This window comes from Brassica napus, chromosome A3 (genome assembly GCF_020379485.1).
Source record: "Brassica napus cultivar Da-Ae chromosome A3, Da-Ae, whole genome shotgun sequence".
In the NCBI taxonomy this organism is placed as follows: domain Eukaryota; kingdom Viridiplantae; phylum Streptophyta; class Magnoliopsida; order Brassicales; family Brassicaceae; genus Brassica; species Brassica napus.
The window spans coordinates 31,144,286-31,166,728 of NC_063436.1; the positions used below are offsets into that span (position 1 = coordinate 31,144,286).

Genomic DNA, 22,443 nt, shown 5'->3' on the forward strand with positions numbered 1-22,443 from the left:
AATAAAATTTTGTACACTGATTAAACAGAAATGTAGAGACAACTAAATTTGTGAAAATAGATACGATATTGCACTTTTATATATACAAAGCCTTTGTGTGAAAAATGTTGGTTTAGGATTTACTAGCCATTGATCGGTTAATCAGCAGTTTTTAAATGCAAGGGTATGAATTCACTGACTGAAAACGTGCATGCATTATCGCTGCTGAATTTTATGCATGATACTTTATGTATTATAACATCAAGTATGAATGCGTCTAACATGTTGATAATAGTAGCTAAATAAATACGTCTATTGTGTAGTGAGTGTTTTTTTAACCTAAGTAGTGAGTATTGTTCCATCGATACTTGCGTATTTAGTTGGGCCTAGTTTGCAAATTGCAATAGACATGAACCTTAATGGCATGGTCCAACTCCAAACCTGCATTGATGCACCATGACACTTATTCTCTTTGAACAATTTCTATGGCTTTTATCTTTATGTGTTCATCAACACATTGTTGAAGACTCCCAAATTAATTTCCGAACTCTTTCTAGTGAGATTGCACCTCCTAATTGGATTTCTCGTAATCTTTCACTTTCATGGCTCTCATATATTAAACCGTCAAAATTTGTTAGTTTTTTAAGTTTAAACCGGTTAAGTTACTAACTTCCTACCAATAAAATTTGAAGACTTTATGAAATACTTTCCAAAACTCAAACCAAAAGGATAAACCTGATCAATGGGAAATCTAATGTACACTCCTAAATTCATGGTAACATAATTGCTGACGTGTGACGGTGTTATTTAAGGGAGGGATCGTCCCCTTGCGTGGGACCAAATCATCCGTGAATAGATAGATATCTTCATCTACATCTCATTTAAATAATGTAACAAAATCTTTCAAAATCTTTTAATTTAATTCAATCGAGGTTGATGTACCCACACACAAAAGAAAAGTATAAAAAGCGCATTGTATTTGTAACCTTCAAAAGAAATATAGAGGATAAAAGTAATTAAACAATGACAATAATATTAAAGAATCGTATATGGACGGTGGCTTCGGTGCATGAAAAGTGGTGTGAAATAAAGTTTCGGTTTTAGTAACCGAAACCGAAACATCGAACTTCGACAACGATTTCAACTAAAATTCAAACACAAAGCATTAAATGAGCTTTACGTGTTATGCTTCTGCTTCGTGAAGTACCCACACTCACTTCACATGGTCTTCACGTCTTACGCTAGCCCTACTCATTGACATTTATTATCATTATGTGTGTTTATATAAACCCTAGAGCTAAAAAAACATACACAGCATAACTCTAAACCCCGTTCTTTATCATCATTACTTGAGAGATGTATATGTCTTCATTGTCCCCTAGGCTCCACAAAGCATACAAATCTAGATGTGTTAGCTTACCGGTTCGGTCTCATCCGAGTGTTGGGAGGATTCAAGAAGTGGTCACCAAGGTTAGAGCTCTGGGGTCGTCTTCGCTAGAGTCGAGGACCATGGTCCGTGACGGTCTCTCTGGTCTCACCGAACTTTATAGATGCTTAAGCGAAGATCTCTTCAAGTCTTCATCTGAAACTCAACAAGCTCTTTTAAACAGTGGCTTGATGGATAAGCTTCTTGAAGTGTCCCTGAAGTACTTAGAGGTTTGTGGGGGAGCTAAAGACAGCGCGTCGAGGATCAAAAAGAGTGTTGTTGAGCTTCAGTCCGCTTTGAGACGGAGCAAGAAGGGTGGTGAGTTTAGCCTCGAGAATGACATGGATGCTTACATGGCGTCACGTAAAGAGAACAAGAAGGAGATCAAGAAGTATATGGTGATGTCGAAAGAGACAGACGCGTGTTTGGAGAGTAGCGTTTGGCGTGGTGGTGATGATCAAGAGATGAGTTCTTTGGTTAGAGTGATGCAAGAAACAAGCGTGGTCACTTGTTTCGTCTTGCGCACGGTTTTGTCGTTCTTGTCGTCGCCAAAAGGGTTGAAGAGTAAGAGTCAGCATCAACACAAAGGTTGGGGCATTGTTATGAAGCTTGTGAAGAAAGGAATAGATCATCACAATCATGAGAAAGGCTTCTCTTGTCTCGAGCTTGAGGCTATGGAAACTGAAATAGAAAAGCTCGTTACAAGAGAAGATCAGGAAGAGGAGAAAGAGATTAGCGAGGAAATAAGTGAAAGGATTCAGTGTTCATTGGTTAGATCCAAAGAAGTAGAGGCAGCCATGGAAGAGCTTGAAGAGGGACTCGAAGGATTGTTCAAAGTGATGATACAAGCTAGGGTCTCTCTTCTGAACATCCTATCCACTTAAATCAAAATGAGACCAGATACGAGTTTATTGCTCTGAATCAAGATGGATCGTTTGGTTTTAAAGTCTTGATTTGTCTTTGTTTTTCATTTGTGTGTTTAGATGTAATACATGCATCCATGTATTAGAGGATGTGTGTTTGTTGTAAGTTTGAAACTCATCCAGGTTTGAACAGCTATTGTAAAGTTTTATGTACTTATAAATTAACACAATAATAGCACAAGGTTCTCTCCAAAGTATGACACATCAGATTTTTAGGGCTTTGAGAAGAGGACATGTCAATAAATGAAAAAAACTTAACTATCCAATCAAAACATTTAGTTTATACACATCACATTTTAGAATACACGTAATGAGTCTCCCTCTACGGGGGATAGAAAACGCTTGTGAGCTGCTTGCACGCGCCAGAACATTTTCTCTCTAGATCTCATTTCGCCTTCTTCGTCTCCGGTCTCGGCGTCTCATGCCGGTCCGTGAGAAGGCTCTCCGCTCCCATTATAGTTATCGGAACCGTACGCATCTGTTCATCTCCTAGATCTGGATTGTTCCTGTTGCGGCGGACCACAACGTGAACCCTGGCTCTGGTGGCTCGTCGACTCAACGGCAGGCCCTCTTCGCTTGAGGACGGTGCAGAGGCTAGCTAGAGGTCGCAAGTCAGTTCATCGGGGCTAGGGTTTTGCTCCAGCGGTTGTGAGGGTTACGGCGACGGCTGTACTGCTGGAGGATAGCGGTTTCTTCAGTAGTCTAGCCCATTGAAGCTCGAATCTGCTCTTGACAGGCTGATTTTCTGGATGTGCGTTGAATCTAGGCCATGCGTGACGACGACGCGTCATCGGAGATGGCGTCTTGGCGAGTCTGGCGACGTGGCCTCGGGACACCTCCGGGAGCTACTCCACCTCTCAAGCTTCATCGTGAATAAATCGATTAGCTGGTTTTGGACACGCAAGTTTTTTTTTTTTTGAACATAATTTCATATTTAAATTGCAGAAGAAAAGAAAATTATACAAGCATTGCAGCTAGTGTTTTGTGGCCCAACCAGCCTAGTTATCAGCCCAAAGTAGTTTAAGTAACTTAAACCAAATCAAAGATCCTAATTTCCCTAATAGCCCAAGTTAGGGAGACCCAAACAAAAAGAAGTTGCCATCGAAGGTTAGTGTCGATGTTTCCGATGGTTTCGTAGAAGATGTTGAAGGGTCATGAAAGCCATTGTTGCATCATCCTTGAAGAGAGACGAGGACTCCTATCACGATAGCTCAAAATTTTGTCCCTTATTTGTCGATCAATCAGCCTAGTCAACTGATCCACGGTTCTGAAAGTATTACGATGAAGACGACTGTTCCTTTCCTGCCAAGTCCAAGAGATGCAACTTTGCCAGGTAAGCAAAATCAATCTTCCTCTCCAGTTACGGCTATTGTGTGATTGAAGTTGAGCTGTGACATCATTCCATTGTTGTTGTGGATCCAGGCCGCATCGATGAGCAAGAGGGTACCACAGACTCCACGAATAAGGGCAAAGAAAGTAGAGATGATCACGCGACTCTGGGGACGAATTACAGAGCAAGAAAGTTGGTGGGTTAGAAGTCCCCAGCTCAGTAATCTGTCTCTTGTAGGACAGCGATTCAATAGGAAAAGCCAACAGAGGAAGGAGTGCTTCGGAATTCCACCAACAATCCAAACAATATGAGCCCAAGGAACTGTAGCTCCATGACCAGATAAGATTTCATAAACTTGACCAGTAGAGAAAGTGGTGCGAATATTACCTTCTCTTCGGGGTTGTCTGATGCAGATCGTGATCTTAACTTCTGGATTTTGATGCTTTGGTTACTAAATATGCTCTTCAGTCTGAGGGGCATAACAACGCCGGCTTTGAGAAGTTCCGGTGATATCGGATATGGTGGATAGCTTGTGTCCGCCGGAGATGGAAGTCAAGTACTTCAAGTCTTCTTTCCCACACTCGTATTTTCCCTCTGTAGTTTTTGTATTGATTCTCCATTAGGATTTAGCTAAGTTTCCTCCATGGTTTTAGGTTTTCATTGTTTCTCCGACGTTAGTCGGGGTTGTAACCACCGATGCTCCTTTTCTGAGAATTTTTATAATATACTATTATTATTAAAAAAAATGATTCTCCCTCTTCCCATCCAAATGAAGCCACCATCGTTTTCATTAAGTTTTGATTTTGATCCTAAGACGGGACTTTTCATCAAAAAAACAGGAAGACGACTAAAACCTAGGACATAGCATGGGGTGGATCGATTTGATGTGTTAAGACAATTCATCAATTATAAAGGACGTCAATATAGAGGCCAAAACAGAGGATATAAAAAAGCCTTCTCAAGCTTCCACCCTATCAATGGTTTGTCCCCCATAAGTTATGGGACATAACACATCATCTCCATTGGATTTTGCTTACTTCAAGAAAACCTCGGTCATTTGTCTCGAATGACTTGTATTGCACTCGATGTTATATAATTAGAGAAATAAAATTGAATCTCTTTGTCAGTAATGCAGCAAAGAGAAACTTGAGACCAAATTGATGTACGCCATAAGCGTCGAAGCTGGTTTTGATCTGAGCTGAATAGCTTTTGTAACTACTCAATGGAAGACGCCGGTTCATCTACTAAACGAACGACATTCCACTGCTGGTCCAAAGCTTTCGGGTATGTTTTAGTCTAACTCCAAGATTATTTACGTGACAAAGCAACTCTTATCAATATAAGTGGTGTTTCTTTCTCATATGATACATTTCTTGTTTCATCTGTCTTTTTATATATTTTTTTCTTTTCTTGGCAGTTCGCCTTTCCATTGTATCACCAAGTACAGTATTTTAAAAAGAGGAACTCACTAAAGTTGCAGGAATCTAACAATATGATTTGATATTAAAGGGAGCAATTTATCTATTAAGTGCATAAAGCATTGACTTTTTTTCAAAATTATTATGTGAAACCTCTTCTTTTCATAGTGTACATTTGTGTATCTATGATTCTCGATAACTGCGTTATATTTTCAAGGTAAAATATTCTTACAATTAAGTTTTAATTTGACATAAGACCAAACTTAATACTACTAGACAAAAAAAACACAAACTACACATCATAAACAAAACTTCTCAGTTTCACAGAAGTATCATTAAACTATAAATAAATTAAAGATGAAAAAGTCAGAAATTTGAAAAGCTTCTTAAAGTTGGAAATTTGTGCCAACTTCTATTGATATATTATTATAATATCACATTTTAACCAAAATTCTTTTAATATCAAAAGTTGAAAAAATAAAGTAAATATAATACTTATGAAATTTTTATACAAAAATCTCCCGCGGCGTAGCGCAGGTAGTTACCTAGAATAGGATAATGATAATTAGAATATTTTTTCCATATAAAGCAATTTAATAGTGTCAGAATCTTTTGAAATAATCAAAAGTGTTGAAAAGAAATGTTAACACAAATATTTTTTTTCAGATTAGTTGATCATAGTTTATAGTTTTGGTGGCTCAGGACATACACAATGACAACTGAATTGAAAACATAAGGGTTTGCAAGGTTCCTTACAAAATCCAACCATTTGTGGGTTAACCAGCTTGGAAACTTGAAGATCCAATAATGGCAAAGACTTTTCTTCTTGTAACATAAGTTTCGCCTCACTAATCTGAACTGTTACTGATATCACCACTGCAGCACAAAATGTAATAAAGATAAGTACTAGAATCTAATTGTTTACGTTCATAAATAATATAAAATCTGTCTAAAGTTTAGAAGTGAAGCTTTTGAGTTTCTCATATTATACAGAAATTTGAAATTACCAGTAAGAACTAAAAGGACGATGAAAGCATACTTGAATGAACCCATCACTGCAGAAAATTGTGTGTTTTTTTAAACGAAAACAAGGTGAATGGTATATATTCTGGACAATGTATAACGTTTTTATAGAATAGAAAAATGTGATAAGAAAATAAAAATTTTCTGAAAGATCAAATCTCATTAAGAAAATAGTTGACTATATATAATAATAGAAAACTAAGTAACGGTTCTGGGCAAAACAAAGTTTTCTTAGCTTTGTAACGGTTAAAACAAAGCTATACTTACTATATATATTCTATACCTGGTTTAAAGAACAAATCTCTGTAACGGTTATTTGATTCTAGTCAACTGCACATTTTCCTTTTAAATTTATTTATTTTAATATAATTAACGAAGCAATGTCATTTTGTATTACAAATATTTTAAACTGATTCATATGATATATCATTGCCATACCACCACTGATAAACAGTTAAATTACAGAATTTGGGTCAATGTTAGTCAATGTATGTAAAAACCTATTTTTCATATAAATCAATTAAGAGTTTCTTAATATTTTTAAATAATCAAAAGTGTTAAAAAGCAATGTTAAAACAAATATTTTTTATTCATTAGTTGATCTGATCATAGTTTATAGTGTTGGTGGCTCAGGGCATACACAGTGACAACTGAATTGAAAGCATAAGGGTTTGCAAGGTTCTTTGCAAAATCCAACCATTTGTGGGTTAACCAGCTTGGAAACTTGAAGATCCAATAACGGCAGAGACTTTTCTTCTTGTAACATACGTTTCGCCTCACCAATCTGAACTGTTATGGATATCACCACTGGAGTACAAGATGTAATAAACATAAGTAATGCAGACAACGCAGTCTAATTGTTTATGATATTTCTACTGATCATAAATAAAGACAATAAACTTTAAAGGTAAAGCTTTTGAGTTTTCCATGTATAATAAATTAAAATAAAACTTTGAACTCACTAGTAAAAGCTAAAAGGATGATGAAAGCAGACTTGAATGAAATTTTCTCCATCACTGTGAAAACTTGTGTATTTGTTTTCCTGACAATCTAGTATACTTACAAAGACTAAGGTGAGTAGATATATGTTTTGACAATGTAAACATGTTTATAGATCAGAGAACTAGAGAAGTGTAATAAGATCAAATCTTTTATATTGGGTAAGAAATAAAATTATCCTGGACGATTAAAGATCAAATCTCTTTAAAATATAGTTAACTATATATAAACAGTCATTATACAATGTTCCTAAAACAGTCTATGGTTCTGAATGTTACGATCTGCACCGCACCGCAGTTAACAGTAACAAAAATCTCTACATATACCATATATCTATACATTTTTATAACATTGATTATATGGTTCTAAATGTTACGATCTGCACCACACCGCAGTTAACAGTAACAAAAATTATTATATGGTAGTAAATTATATATCATCACTAAAGCAAATCTATTATTTTGTATCTTTTTATAATTATACAATATTATTACTAAAAAGGATTTTCAATTTCTTACATTTTGGAATCAACTAAAACTTCATTACACTCTTTTAAGTTTAATTTTCTTACCTCTGGAGACACTTTCCCATATCTATTCTATTCATGTGTGATTTGTTTTCTAAAATGGACCTTCACTAAAAAATCATCTTTCATTTATTTCAAATTAACATTTTGGTATCATTAAGATATCATATCTTATGTAATCTACACATATAACAACTTCACTTATAAAATTGTTTTAATATTATTTTTGATTATAAAAATTTACTGACAAAAAATATAACAAAATCTTACTAAAAATTAAATATGTTTATATAATAATGCATTAATTAATTTCATAATTAAAAGTGTAATATTATTTAAAACAATGTTAATTAAGATTTTATTATAAAAGAATTGTATGCTATTTTCATAAATTTTCTATTTATAGCCTATCTATTCTATTAAAATAGAAGTCACAACTTCTATTCATGTGTGATATTTTTTTAAAATGGACATTCACTAGAAATCATATTTTATTTATTCCAAATTAACATTTTGGTGTCATTAAGATATCATATCTTATATAATCAACACATATAACAATTGCACATATAAAATTGTTTTAATATTATTTTTAATTATAAAAATCTATTGACAAAAGTTCTAACAAAATCTTACTAAAAATTAAATATTTTTATATAATAATGCATCAATTAATTTCATAATTAAAAGTATAATATTATTTAAAACAATTTTAAATAAGTTTTTATTATAAAAGAATTGTATGCTATTTTCATAAATTTTCTATTTATAGCCTATATTATATTAAAATATAAGTACTATATAAATTAAACAGAAATTTTTTATTAAATTAATAAATTAACTTATTTTATTCAAAAAAATCATTTACCATTGAAACAAGTTAAAATTTGTAAAGCATGTATAAAATTTACTTATAGAACTGTAGATGCTAAAGTATATGTGTTGAAACACAAAAATAAAATAAAAATGATCCTAAACAAATATTTGTTCTATAGTATAACTAACTAAATTTAAAAAATATTTTGTACGGAAACTGTAAAAACTAAAAATATATATTTTGAGCGAGATTATTTATTTGATTATTTCAAGTTATGAATTTATTGTACCGAACTAGATGTTATATTTCTATATAATGACAATTAATAAAAAATTAAAATGTATATAATAAATATTTATATATAATAAAATAATAATGTCAAATAAAAAACATAAACAATAAAATTATAGAATTACATTATATATAACAATAAATTTTTAGATAATATATTTAAAATTTTAATATTAATTATATATTTATAAACAAAAATAATACCCGCACGAATGTGCGGGTCAAACTCTAGTATCAATTACACTACAAGACACTTATCACTTGAGACACAGTTTTCCTTGTAAAATGGACTATTATGACCCTAAACTAAAGAAAATTGAACTCAGTTGTCCTACGCTTTCTTCTCATCACACACAAATCTATCTCCTCTGCTTATTCTACTTTATTGTTTTTCTTATTCCATTTTATATTTTCATTTACTTTTATCTCAATTCTAAAATATATTAAACAAGTAAAATTATCATAATAAATTATATATAAAAATCTATATCTTTTAATATCCATTTTCATATATATATTATATACATATTAACGTGTAAACAAAATTAAATGTAGACGTGACACCAAAGCGTAGATAATAGAATTATAGATTAGATGTGGACTTTGACATCTTAAAACGGAGGTGTTGGTTGATACATTTAAAAACTTGTTCTTCTCCATAGTCTTGAGAAAGTAGAAACCCACATAACCATGTTTTCACCGTTACTCCCACCGTCACCCACCGTCGACATCACCACGATCGAGTTCTGGTTCTAACTCACTAAAGATCTCATCTTTCAAACTGTTGTACACTGATCTGGTAGAGATTTTTCCGGTGACCACATCCAATCCAATGCAACTAACTATCGCTCTCCGATAAGACAACTCGTATCCACATTTCTGGGTCCACGTTTTCAATAACCTACATAACCATGTCCACATTTTCACTAACCCACATTTTTCATTTTTCATTTTCCTATTCGTCCACATATTTTGCATACATGTCAAATTTCTTTAAAATTTTAAATTTGTAATTGTGGAACTAAACCATTATACATATTCTTTGCATTTTTTTATTCATATGTCCACAAGTTACTCATCATCCATAATTCGTCACAACTCGTTATCCACAATTCGTCGTACACAATTCGTCGTCCACAACTCGTCATTTCCCACAAAGACAAATTTGTCAAAAACACACCTAAGTCCCACTAAAAAGTACCTCACATGTGGAAATTGACTCTTAATGTAAAAGAAAAACAAAAAAAATGTCCTTATGTGTAATCAATTCTTTTAAGTTTTAAACCGGTAGATAAAATTACAACATTCGCAAAATTAAGATGTGATGGCGACAAGAAAACATGTGAACAAATCATGTGCCCATAAGTATCTCGGTTCGGTAACTAGAATCACAAAATGTATATGAAATCGAAATATATTTATAGACATAAAATCATAATTCTTTTTATCTAGAAAAAAAAAACTTTTTTTTTGGACAAAATTTAGAAAAAAAACTTTAAGAGGAATATTACACAGCTATGAAAAGAAGTTTGCTGACGTGGCAAACACCAATCAACTATTCAATGATTGATCACTGATTCCCTATGATTCCCTTCCACCAGTTCATGCTGACGTTGTTTTTGCGCTCATGCTGACGTTGTTTTTGCGTCTGTGACGCCGCCGTTCCTTTTTCGCTTAAATAACTACTCAAACAAATCAAATTATTTTCCCTAGTCCTATAAAAAAAAAATTAGTTTAGAATAATGATTTTATAGAGATATTGACTCAGTCTTTGACCAAAAAAAGCAGAGATATTGACTCAGTTAATAAACGTCTCTAAAATTTAAACTCAAAAACTTACAAATCTAGTTACATGTATGAATTACGATATGTTAGCATCTTATCTGAACTGGATTTTTAATCAAAACATGTATCCAATATAAATTAACGCAAAAAAATCATTTGTTGAAGAACTTAGATTATCTAAAGATCGAAGTAGTAGACGAAACAGAAGATTAACGCAATATCATGTCGAAGAAAAGGCCGTATCATTACACAGTAGGATAAACATAACAAACAGGGGATGACATGTGTAAGCAAGACATATGCCGTTGTCTTGTCGGGTACGCTTAAACCACCTGAGACGCGTTTTTTGTAGGTTGATCAAATATGGAAATAAATAACACAAGACGACGGTTATAAATAATTTCTTGCATTATATCTGATTTTATCACTCATAATAACAATGTGAACCTTAAAGATAACACCACAATTTAATATGCAAGAAGAGTTACTTCTAATGGTATCTACAATTATACACACAAAGACAATTATTCTAGTACTAATTAATAAAAACGATTTAAATAACAATGATCGGGTGAGTATACAAGCAATAAGAATAAATTGATCTTTCTTGGAGGATACGTGAAATAAAAAAGAGAGGTTAAGGACATTTAACGTCATCGCATCATCATTGCTCCACCACTCCTCTATTTATAGTCTTTTAATCATTTATTTTTGTTTCCTCTCCACTCTTTTCACATTTGGTCCCTTTCATTCTTCGTCTTTTAGGGAAAGATCGTCTCTCCAGAGAGCCGAAAACATAAACGTGTGAAGAAGCAAAGTACAGAGACAAGAACAAAGATGGGGCAATGTTCGTCGACGACAAAAATGAACAGAAAAGAAAGAGAGGAGAAGGCGGTTGCAGAGAATCAATGAAAAGGAGTAGAGGATGTTTAATGATGGTGAAGGAGAAGCGTTCTAGGTTTTACATCGCCAGGAGATGTATTCTTATGTTGCTTTGTTGGCACAAATACGCGAACTCTTGATGAATGAGGTTGTTAGTTGAGCTCAAGCTCATCAGAGAAGAAGCTCAAAATAGAAATATCTTTCTGTTATTTTCATTAATGAGTCAACGTTTACATTATATAGTATTGAAACCCGGTTTATACATGTACCGAATACAATCTATATTGAACCAACATTAAACCAAACTGAATCAACGCTCATATATTAATATTCCCCCTCAAGATGGCGAGTATAGTGAATGGAGAGACATCTTGCCAATGAGTGCGTTGAACTGAGTAGGGAAGATAGGTTTGGTGAAAACGTCAGCTAGTTGACTAGCAGTGCCAACGTGAAGCGTCTTGATCAAGCCACTGCAAATCCTGTCACGAACTTGATGACAATCCAGTTCAACATGTTTTGTTCTCTCATGAAAAACCGGATTATTAGCAATGTGAATGGCAGCTGTTGAATCACAGAAGAAAGCAATGGGCTTATCTTGAGGTGCCTGCAACTCACGGCAAAGATTAGCAATCCAGACCACTTCCTTAACCGCAACAGACATTGCTCTATACTCAGACTCTGCTGAAGAATGAGAAGCCACATCTTGCTTCTTTGATTTCCAAGCAATAAGAGCTGTACCAAGGAACATACAAAAGCCAGAAGTAGACCTTCGTGTATCAAGACAAGAACTCCAGTCAGCATCAGTATAAGTCTTCAGTGTCAAATCAGATTCTGCAGAGTAGAATAAACCAAGACCGATAGTCCCTTTAAGGTAATGTAAAACTCTGTAGGCAGCCTTGAGATGAAGACTCTATGGTGCAGAAGCAAATTGACACAATTTGTTTACTGCGAAGGTGATATCCAGACGTGTAATAGTAAGATACATTAGCTGTCCAACCATTCTGCGATACACAGTAGGATCATCCAAGATTAGTTGATCTTTATCAGAGAAAAGCTTGACATTAGGATCCATCGGAACAGAAGCCGGCTTGCAAGCCATCAAACCAGTTTCTTATAATAACTCCAGGATGTATTTGCGCTGACAAATAGAAATCCCTTTACTAGATCTGGCAATCTCCAAACCAAGAAAAAATTTCAAAGAACCAAGATCCCTTAGCTTAAACACTTCTCTGAGATTAGCTTTGAGTTGTTCCACTTCAGTATCATCATTGCTCGCAATGACAATGTCATCAACATACACCAAAACGGCCACATATTTTCCACCAAAATTCTTGATGAATAATGTGTGATCAGTCTGTGACTTAGCAAAACCCATAGAGATACGAGTAGAGCTAAACTTGAGAAACTATTGCCTAGAAGCTTGCTTGAGACCATATAAGGATTTTTGTAACTTACAAACCGCATTTGGAGGCAATGTTTCCCCCTGTTTTGGTGTATATCCTGGAGGAAGCTACATGTAAATTTCTTCGTGTAAATCTCCATTTAGAAACGCATTCGAGATATCAAGTTGTGTGAGACTCCAGTTCTTAGCAGCGGAGACAGCCAAGAGTGTCTTCACAGTAGTCATTTTCGCAACGGGTGAGAATGTATCAACAAAGTCTACTCCCTCTTGTTGAGTATACCCTTTGGCGACTAATCTCGCTTTATAGCGTTCTAAAGTACCATCAGCATTCAACTTCACCTTATATACCCACTTGCAGCCAATAGCATGCTTTCCAGGTGGTAGAGAAACAATCTTCCAAGTATCTGTGCTTTCGAGTGTTATTAGCTCTTCATTCATCGCCTTGAGCCATTCATCAAACCTTTTAGCTTGTGTGAAGGAAGCAGGCTCAATGTGTTTAGATAAAGCACATATATAGCTTTCATACCCTTCAGAGAGCTTGGCAAATGAGATATAAGAAGCAAGAGGATAAGGAACATCAGTAGCAGTAAGATGACAATAATACTCACTAAGATGTTCAGGTGGTTTGCTGACTCGCTTTGATTTGTCACGTGAAGGAAGAATAGAATCCCCTGTTGTCTGTAACACTTCTGTAGGAAAATCAGACGATGCTGCTGGATGAGACTTCTCAGGAATCATATTCATCCAATCAGTATTTAAGAAATCCTCTGAGTAAACCGGCTTCTCCTCAGCATAAGGAAATATATCTTCATGGAAAGTTACATTCCTGGATATATGAACTTTGTTACTCTCAAGATCAAGGAGTTTATAGCCCTTGTAACCAGAGGGATAACCAAGAAAAACACAGGGTCTCGAGCGTGGCTGGAACTTATGTCGTCCTTTAGATGAAGTAGACATATATGCTAAACAACCAAACACCCTGAGATCAGAGTAAACGACTTTCTTTGACGTCAATAACTCGAAAGGTGTCTTGTTCTTGAGACGAGGAGTAGGAAGACGGTTGATCAGAAAGACCGCAGTCAAAACACAATCTCCCCAATGATCCAAAGGAACTTGTGACTGAAACATCAATGACCGAGCTACGTTCAGTATGTGTTGATGTTTCCTCTCCACCACTGAGTTCTGCTCTGGTGTCTCCGGACAAGAATGATAAGCAACAATACCCTTCTTCTTGAATAAAACCGTGAAACGAAGCTCTGGAGCATTATCTGAACGAACTCCTTTCACTACAGCTTTATATTGAGTTTCAACCATCTGTAAGAACTCTGGAAAAACCGTGATAACTTCATCCTTGCTTCTGAGTAAATATAACCATGTAATCCTGGTGTGATCATCAACGATGGTGAGAAAATATTTGTAGCCTTCAGGAGTCGGTACAGAGAAAGGTCCCCACACATCTATGTGTAACATTTCAAACGGATGATCACAGATATTGTTATGAGAGATATACGGAAGATGTTTCTGCTTTGCGAGATGACAAACTGAACAATGATGTATTTTATTTCTCTCCTTTAATCCAAGTACATCATTCAGAGAATCAGTTTTAGACAAGGCAGGATGTCCTAGTCTATTGTGCCATAAAGCAGTATCAGCAACAACATTTGAGCAGAAAATTAAATCTGTAGTATCTTCTGTGTTTGATGAATCAGGAAGTGATGTAGTATCCAGCACATAGAGGTTTGCAATCTCTTCACCCAGACCAATCATCAGCCCCCTGGTAGGATCCTGTATCATGCAAGAAGATCCATCAAACATAATGCGATAACCCAAGTCCTTTGTTACCTGACTCACACTGATCAAACTGAGACGAAACTCAGGTATGTAGAGCACGTTATTAAGAACGAGATGACGACTGAGTCTAATACTGCCAACTCCCTCAATATTAACACCCATTCCAGTAGGAAGAGTTACAGAGGCATTTTGAGTCACAGATAAAGTCTCAAAACGACTCTTGTCACAGGTAACATGATGCGTAGCACCACTGTCTACAATCCATGAAGAAGAACCCAAAATACTACTGGTTGCCTGCAATATGGCTACAAATCTAAGAGTAGATGAGGAGTAGGCCATACCAGGCAAAGCAGTAATGGTGGCACCAGATGAGGAAGCAATAGACTGAAGGTTGGAAGGTTGCATCTTGGAGTTGAAATACGCAATAACCCCCTGAATTTGATCCTTTGTCAAACTGTTGAACATATGAGAAATGTTATTCTCGTTGATCTCAGAGTCCTCGAGAGCAAGTTGAGCGACCACTGGCTTCATGTAGCTTGTAGGCTTTGCTGAAGTAGTAATCTTCTCTGTCTTATTCTTATGTTTATGCTTGAAATCAATCGGATAGCCGTGTATCTTGTAGCAAGTATCAGTGGTGTGTCCAGTGTAACCACAATGAGTACATATCGGCTTTTGTTGTTTCTGATGATGATAGTTTGACTGAGTCGCATAAACCACAGCAGGAACTTGTGAAGTAGATGATACCTGGAATGCAGAAGCATTCTGAAGAGAACTGAGATTCCTCTGGTTGAAATCCTGATCCATAAGATTATATATCTCAGACAAATCAGGTACATTTTTCTTCATGATAATCTGACTCCTGATGATGGCATAAGACTCGTTCAAGCCTGCCAAGAACTTAACAATTTTAGATTGTTCAGCCTTTTTGTTCATAGCTTTGCAACAGTCACAGATGTGGCAAGAATCAACGCAGTTAGCACTATCCAGCTCATCCCATAAGGTCTTCAGAGTTGTGTAGTAGGTAGCTAGATCCATAGAGCCCTGCTGCAACGACCAAATTTGTTGAGATAGCTGATACGAACGCGGAAGATTTGTGATGTGGAATCTGGTGGCGAGATCCTTCCAGATTTCCGAAGCATCGTTGAATCTGAGAATACTTTTGTAAATCTGTTTCGAAACAGTATTTAGTATCCAAGATTTCACCATAGAGTTGCAACGAAACCAGATCCTGAAGCTAGAATGAGAATCACTTGGCCTAGCTAATGATCCATCGATAAACGCTGATTTGTTCTTCGCATCTAACGCAATGTTCATAGCTATACACCAATTATCGTAATTCGTACCATCAAGCACCTCAGAGATGATCGAAAGTCCTGGATTGTCGCCGTTGGTTAGGTGAAAGGGAGAATGGATGCTATCGTACGATTCGGATGGAGCGATCGGAGTATTTGGCGGCGAAACTTCGGGATCTGCAGATCTCCGCGCCGATGCTGCTGCTCGACCAGAACGACGACCAACTCTCCTTGCGATCACCATTGTTGAGCGAGAAAAAGAAACGTGAGCAGAATCGAGTGAGGTTTGAGCCTCACCGCTCTGATACCATGTTAGTTGAGCTCAAGCTCATCAGAGAAGAAACTCAAAATAGAAATATCTTTCTGTTATTTTCATTAATGATTCAACGTTTACATTATATAGTATTGAAACCCGGTTTATACATGTACCGAATACAATCTATATTGAACCAACATTAAACCAAACTGAATCAACGCTCATATATTAATATTTGTGTTATTATTACAAGTAAAAAAGACAAATGTGTATGTATATACTTATATTAGAAATTGGTAACGCTTTTTTGTCTCTGCTGCATAGTTTTTTTTTTGGCTTTTAAGTTTGATAATTTAGCACTGCGATTTTGGTTTATTCATGTCAGGTATTTTTTAGTTTCGGTTAGTTGGTTTCGGCCACAATCCCACCAAAATAAACCGAGAAATCGAAAATCGATTTATAAAAAAAACAGATATTTTCAGTGAAATTCGGTTATTTATTTGTTAAGTTCGGTTTTTTGATTAATTCAATTAATTCTATTAGTCTACTTTAGTTAATTTTGGATGATTCACTTATTTTGTATTAGAAAACCGAAATAACTGGAAACTGAAATATTTTTTAAAGCTTTCCAAACTAAACCAAATACAAAATTGTGGAAGCACCGTAGCCTATTGGTTAAGGTTTAAAGGCTTCTACACCCAGGTCTGGGGTTCGAATCTCAGACTATGCAATTTATTGCAGATTACAGGAAATCCAATTTTCAAGTCCCGGAAAGAGCGGTTTATTAAACAATTATGCAAACTACAGAGGAAAGGCTTGCAAGGGATCTTCAACATGGTGCAAGTAAATCTGGTCAGGCGTGGATCTTCATAGGACGGCTCAGATGATGCAGTTAGGCGTAGGTCTTCATAAGGCAGTTAGTATTGTCGGTTGTCGAATCGTCTATGTAATCTTTCCTATATCATAATTGTAAGATCATAATAAATCAGCGTTAAAAAAAAAAAAACCAAATACAAAACTTGGAAGGAAAATTTAAAAAAACCAAGTTCGGATTTGTTCAAATCCGCAGGTGTAGTTTCAAACATCAATTTTGTCTCAACCTTTTGTATCAAACAGTTATGTAAAAGCAATCTCAAAATGACGATAAAATAGAAGATTCATTCACTCAAAGACAAAAGGTAGCGCAGAGAAGCTATTACATTGTAATTTTAATTAAAGAACACTGAGAAACTAAATCTCCTTATTATCATTTTACCTCAATAGTCCACATTCTACTTTTTGGACCCCAAACAAATACAGTTTGACAACAAATCATAAAAAGAATAAATAAAACAACAGAAGTTACAAAATGTACAACTTCACACAACATTGAGAACATTACAACATTTAAGTGGTTAGAGTATCAGGGAGAGCCATGGAATGAGCTCCAATGATCTTACCACCAACATCCGGGAAACTATCGTAATCTGGAAGCGAACTCACTTTACCATCAACGTCTACTTGCAGTGGATACTTAATCAAGTGACCTTGCAGCTCCGAGAAATTAGAATCAATGAACGTCTTCCAGTTCCCTTCAGCTATTTCGTTCACGTTCCTGACACATTCTAGATCACCAGGCTCCACAAACTCATCTCCTGTTTTGCCTAAATGCTCTGCCCATAGTGACATCCTGTAACCATACACCTGTGAAATAGAGATAACACCAACCAAACCTGTTAATCAATATGCTATTCTAAAATGGCATATATATGATGATGATGATGGGAGATAAGGCAAACCTGGCCACGTGGGTGTTTCCCCTTGTTAGTCCATGTATGATGGGGTTGATATGCACCCATGGCTATCTCGGTATCTTTCGTGCCGGCCATTGATCTTTGGTTGATGTTAGCAGATCCTATTAGCACATACTCATCATCTACTATCATCCCCTTTGCGTGCACGTAGATCATGAAACGCCGGAACCTATAAGAATCCGATTCCTGAAAAATTGCAATAAAAAAAAATCATAACCAATTTGTTCCACTGTTCTGTGCATTAAGCTCTTTAGATATCATACCGCACTGCCATTGGTGTCTGCCATATCTTCTGGCAACGGCTCTCGTTTACCAAGGCAGTAAAAGTTAAGGTAATCGAGAGGGTGAGCATCTGACTGCACTGCTTTCAGTTCTCTTGCTATAACATCATACATCATCTGCATAGTTTGGCTCTGCAAACAAGATGTTTTTTTCAGCAAAAATGTTGTAAAGAATTGGAAGAATCTATATTTTAGTATAAGTGCTACTCCTTCCGTTCTAGGGTTTTTCACACAAATTAAAAAACTAGTCTAATGTTCAATTTTGTCCTTGTTTGACTATTAGAGTTTCATAACATTTATTGTTTATCTTAATTTAATTAGGATTAAAAGAGATAAATTAATAGAAAAACTGCATTGGAATCATAAAACATACTTATTTTGTAACGAAAATTTTATGCAAACGGATGGAGTAAAAGACTTACCTGCCAATATAGAATCTCTTGGACAGGTCCAGACTTAGGGTCGCCTTCAGGCCACAATGGTATGACCACATACACAGCAAATCTCTCTTTAGCTCTGATTTTACTAACAATCTTTAGTGCCAACTCCATAGGAATAAGATTATCAGCTCCTGCTCATTCAAGAACACAAGGGAATGATCAGAAAAAAAAAAGTGAGAAATTTAGTTACTAGTCTAAGAACAAGACGGTACCTGCATCTTTATAGTTAGGCCATGCATAAGAAGAACCAAGGAAGTACTGATTCTCGATATATATGAAATGCTGAGCAGATCTGATTGTCTGTATGTATGCTGTCTGTATGCTTTTATCAACTACAAGACGCTTGGCACTTTCCAGATTCTGCATTCAATTCAAAACTTAGTATACAATGTGGCGACAGTAATAACTAATAGCAAATAAAGATGATCAACTAACTTGTAACTTAGCCTCGTCTTCATATTTTGGAAACCCTTTCAAGGATCCAGAGTCTATTGAACGAAACACCTGAACATGCCAGTTCTCAGGATCATCTTCTTTGGAAACATACACAATTGGATCATCCTCAGGAACCATATTAGTACCATCCTTGAGATACTTAAACACTGGACTTAGAATCCATGATATACGTCCTATCCGGATCAAAGCATCGTCTTGCCAGTGCGTTTTCCCCTTTAACCTCAAGCTGAACTCCTTCCACCGTGTCGCTTTCCTCCACCGCTGCTCAAAGTTCATGAGGACGTCGTACGCAGCAGGACCTTCTAGCCTGCAGTGCAGATCGTGCCAAGGTTGTCTTGGAGCCTTGGTACCAACCTAAGGAAGTAGAAAACAAGAATCAGGAGTAAGTAAAGGAAGTAGGAATCAATCTTGAAAACTAAATTATATATACTCACTGGATATGTAGGATTGTGGAAATCATCCTTAAATACAGTGTCAAGATCATGTAATATCCGGTGCTCAGGTGTGTCGTAGCGGCCGTCACAAAGATCTATACCTCCAAGAAAAGCTGTGACTTTGCGATTATTACCAGCTGCCTGAGTGTCTACAAGAACACACTTCTGATGGTGTGTGAATAGAGTGCCAACAACCTGGTGAATTAAACAAAGAATCAACATTCTAAAAATCAGTCTCAATTAGGCAAAACAATTATTTGACCGATTTTTAGAAAACTGGGCTAGGCATTCAATAATTCCCTAATAAAGGGTCTAACGATTTCTCTTGAACATTGGTCATTCAAAAATAGTATGAAGAGAGAAGAGTTAGGAAGACTTGCCTGTTGTTTGAACAACCCAAGCTTACTGCTGGCATAGCGAGGTGACAACACACATATGACAGAAGAATGCTTGAAAAACTTCCTAGTCTCTTCATCATGTGTCCCCATCACTCCAGGCTACATACCAAAACGCCATACAACATTATAAATTGAGTGTTCTAAAAATCGATCCAGGAAGGAACGGTTCCAAAAAAAGCTCAAAAAGCTTACTAACCGTTCTAATCCCAAACTTATCATGAGAAGTCTTATCATCCCACACAAGCAACAAAACCCTCACACCTTCTTCAGACTTATACTTCAACAACTCCCCAAGAGTCAAATCCCCACCTCTAGGCAACTTCCTCGTCGGCTCCCTAACCAGCTTCACCTTGTGAAACACAGACCACCCAACGACATAAATCATATGGTGAGCCTCGGAGACCGCATAGCATATGTCCTCCCAACACTTGCCGTGCTGATAAACCTTCCCACCGTCCAACCCAATCTCCGGCAGCATCCCGTCCATCACGTGAGCGTCTTGGTAAAGCCTCACCTGACTCCCCTTCCTCACCGGAAAGTAAGTTCCTTTCACACCTTTCCGATCCGGATCTCCGGCGATGCCGCTCCGGTAGGTATGGATCTGATCGAAAGGAGTGAACGTCATCTCGATGTAGAGAGCGGTCTCCTTCTTCGGGGGCTTCCCCGAAGCGCCGAGGATGGGGAACCAGCCTTTAACCGGTGAACCGGAGGCGATGTCCTTAACCGGGATTTTCGCCGTGCCGATGATCTGAGCGCCGAAAACGTCGTCGTCTTTGACTTGGAACTCTAAGTGAGACATAGGGTGAGCTATGGAGATGGTGAAGTGCTCGTCCCATTTGGGATCTTGGGAGTTTTTCAAGACGCGGGTGCGGGCGAGGGTGGCTTGTGGGACGACGACGGTGACGTAAGGGTCGCTGGTGATGACTTTGCGGTGGCTGCGGGCGTTTGAAGGTTGTGGTTGTGGTGGTGGTGGGAGGCCGTCTCTGGCTCTGCGGTCTTCTTCTTCGTCCGCTGTGGAGGGGTTGGTGCAGACGGTGAGGCAGAGGCGGAGGTGGTTGGAGAAGGTGTCCATGTTCGGGAGCTTTCTGGCTTGGACGATTGTGAGATCGAGGTCGCCGTGTAGTAGCATGACGTCGTCGGAGGGTTTCTCCGCCATGGTTGGGAATCAGGCGGAGGAACTGAGGAAGTAGAGGGCTGAGGAAAGAAGCTAACACACGCCGAAAACCCTAACGGAACAGAGTGTCGGTTGTTGTCTGATTTTGAAAAGTTTTGTCTTTTTGATTTATTAGAAATAAAAAGAAAAAAGAAGATACTACTATTTAATAGTGTTAGGTGAAATGATTTGAGAGAGAAGGAAGAAGGAGGGACACGTGGTGGGAGGTACAAGAGGTGATGGGTAGTTGTTGGGTCACTGATTCCGTGTAGATCTGAGAGACACGTTTCTAATTGGTAAGAGAGTGCTTAACCCTGCATACTTAACTTAACCCTCTGCTTAATTAATGGTTTTAGACTCTTATGCGAAGATTTTTCTACAATTTATTTAATTTAATGATGGTGACTTGAGGTGTGAGGAGGATGATGATGTACAGTGGGTCTTCCTTTGTCTTTGGACAGGTAATGAAAAAGGTGAGTCAAAACACACACAGCAATGCGAATCTCAGATGCATATCAATACCATATCTATCCCTTTCTTATTAAAGGAGGAGCATTGATAGAAATAAACCTTGGCCTCATGTGTTTATTACATTGGTGCTATTTCCTAGGTGTCATCACCACATGCATTCTCACTTACTTTTTAAAAAAACCCTTTATGAACTAGAAAAATTACAAACAAATGCCATTGGTCATTACATTATACTATATGATTTCGGATTACATTTACACTTGATTACATTTCGAATTCAAAAAAAAAACGGGGATCTAAATAAGGCAGCATATTAACTCCTTCCTAAGAGAGATTTTATGGTATGTTCGAAAATTTGGAAGTGTTTCATTTAGATAAGGCAACAAAATAAGTGTCTCATCTAAAGTCATGTACGCTTTAGTACAATTTTCGTAATTTTAAACGTGGTACAACTAAGTTCTTTAACCTGTATCAGTACTTGGTACATCTAAAGTTCATATCAAAAATCATAAAACTAATATTGCAACAAGCAAACTATGTTAGACACAAAACTAATATAGAATCGTTTATCATAATGTTCATATCATAACCTATACGAATATTCATATCAAATCGTTTTATGATATTTTCGATTCAATTCATCACTTAGTGCTTCAAAAATATTAACATAGCACCGGCCACAATTCAATTTTGGAAACACCATTGAATTGTGTACGTAATCAAGGAAACAAAATTCAAAGAATTGAAAAACTTACCTTAATCGATAGGGGAATATTTCTGAAATATTTTTTGCGTGACCATCACTGATTTTCCTTATCTATTTCACGTCCAGGCATCACACAATTTATAAATCAGGCAACTGGTATACGGTATTAAT

General features: G+C 36.5%; 2 protein-coding genes, 1 long non-coding RNA gene and 1 pseudogene across 3 annotated transcripts; 2 read left to right on the forward strand and 2 right to left on the reverse strand.

Annotated features, from left to right (window-relative positions):
- The first annotated feature begins 1,201 nt into the window (after positions 1-1,201).
- On the forward strand, positions 1,202-4,356 carry LOC111200612. Its single transcript, XM_048766952.1, has 2 exons — positions 1,202-3,661; positions 3,751-4,356. The coding sequence occupies exon 1, from the start codon at positions 1,336-1,338 to the stop codon at positions 2,287-2,289; it is 954 nt and encodes a 317-aa protein (XP_048622909.1). The 5' UTR covers positions 1,202-1,335; the 3' UTR covers positions 2,290-3,661; positions 3,751-4,356.
- Positions 4,357-5,719: 1,363 nt separating this feature from the next.
- Positions 5,720-7,199, reverse strand: LOC125591994. The gene is made up of 3 exons (XR_007327900.1): positions 7,062-7,199; positions 6,084-6,906; positions 5,720-5,952 (listed from the first exon to the last, which is right to left on the reverse strand). It is a non-coding gene; the product is annotated as an uncharacterized LOC125591994 (long non-coding RNA).
- A 4,065-nt stretch (positions 7,200-11,264) lies between these two features.
- On the forward strand, positions 11,265-11,539 carry LOC125592001 (annotated as a pseudogene).
- A 5,739-nt stretch (positions 11,540-17,278) lies between these two features.
- On the reverse strand, positions 17,279-21,251 carry LOC111200343 (phospholipase D delta). Its single transcript, XM_022691184.2, has 9 exons — positions 20,139-21,251; positions 19,925-20,041; positions 19,545-19,739; positions 19,090-19,464; positions 18,867-19,014; positions 18,637-18,785; positions 18,197-18,346; positions 17,919-18,119; positions 17,279-17,823 (listed from the first exon to the last, which is right to left on the reverse strand). Exons 1-9 carry the CDS (start codon positions 21,096-21,098, stop codon positions 17,527-17,529), a joined length of 2,592 nt encoding a protein of 863 aa, XP_022546905.1. The 5' UTR covers positions 21,099-21,251; the 3' UTR covers positions 17,279-17,526.
- Between the last annotated feature and the right edge of the window lie 1,192 nt (positions 21,252-22,443).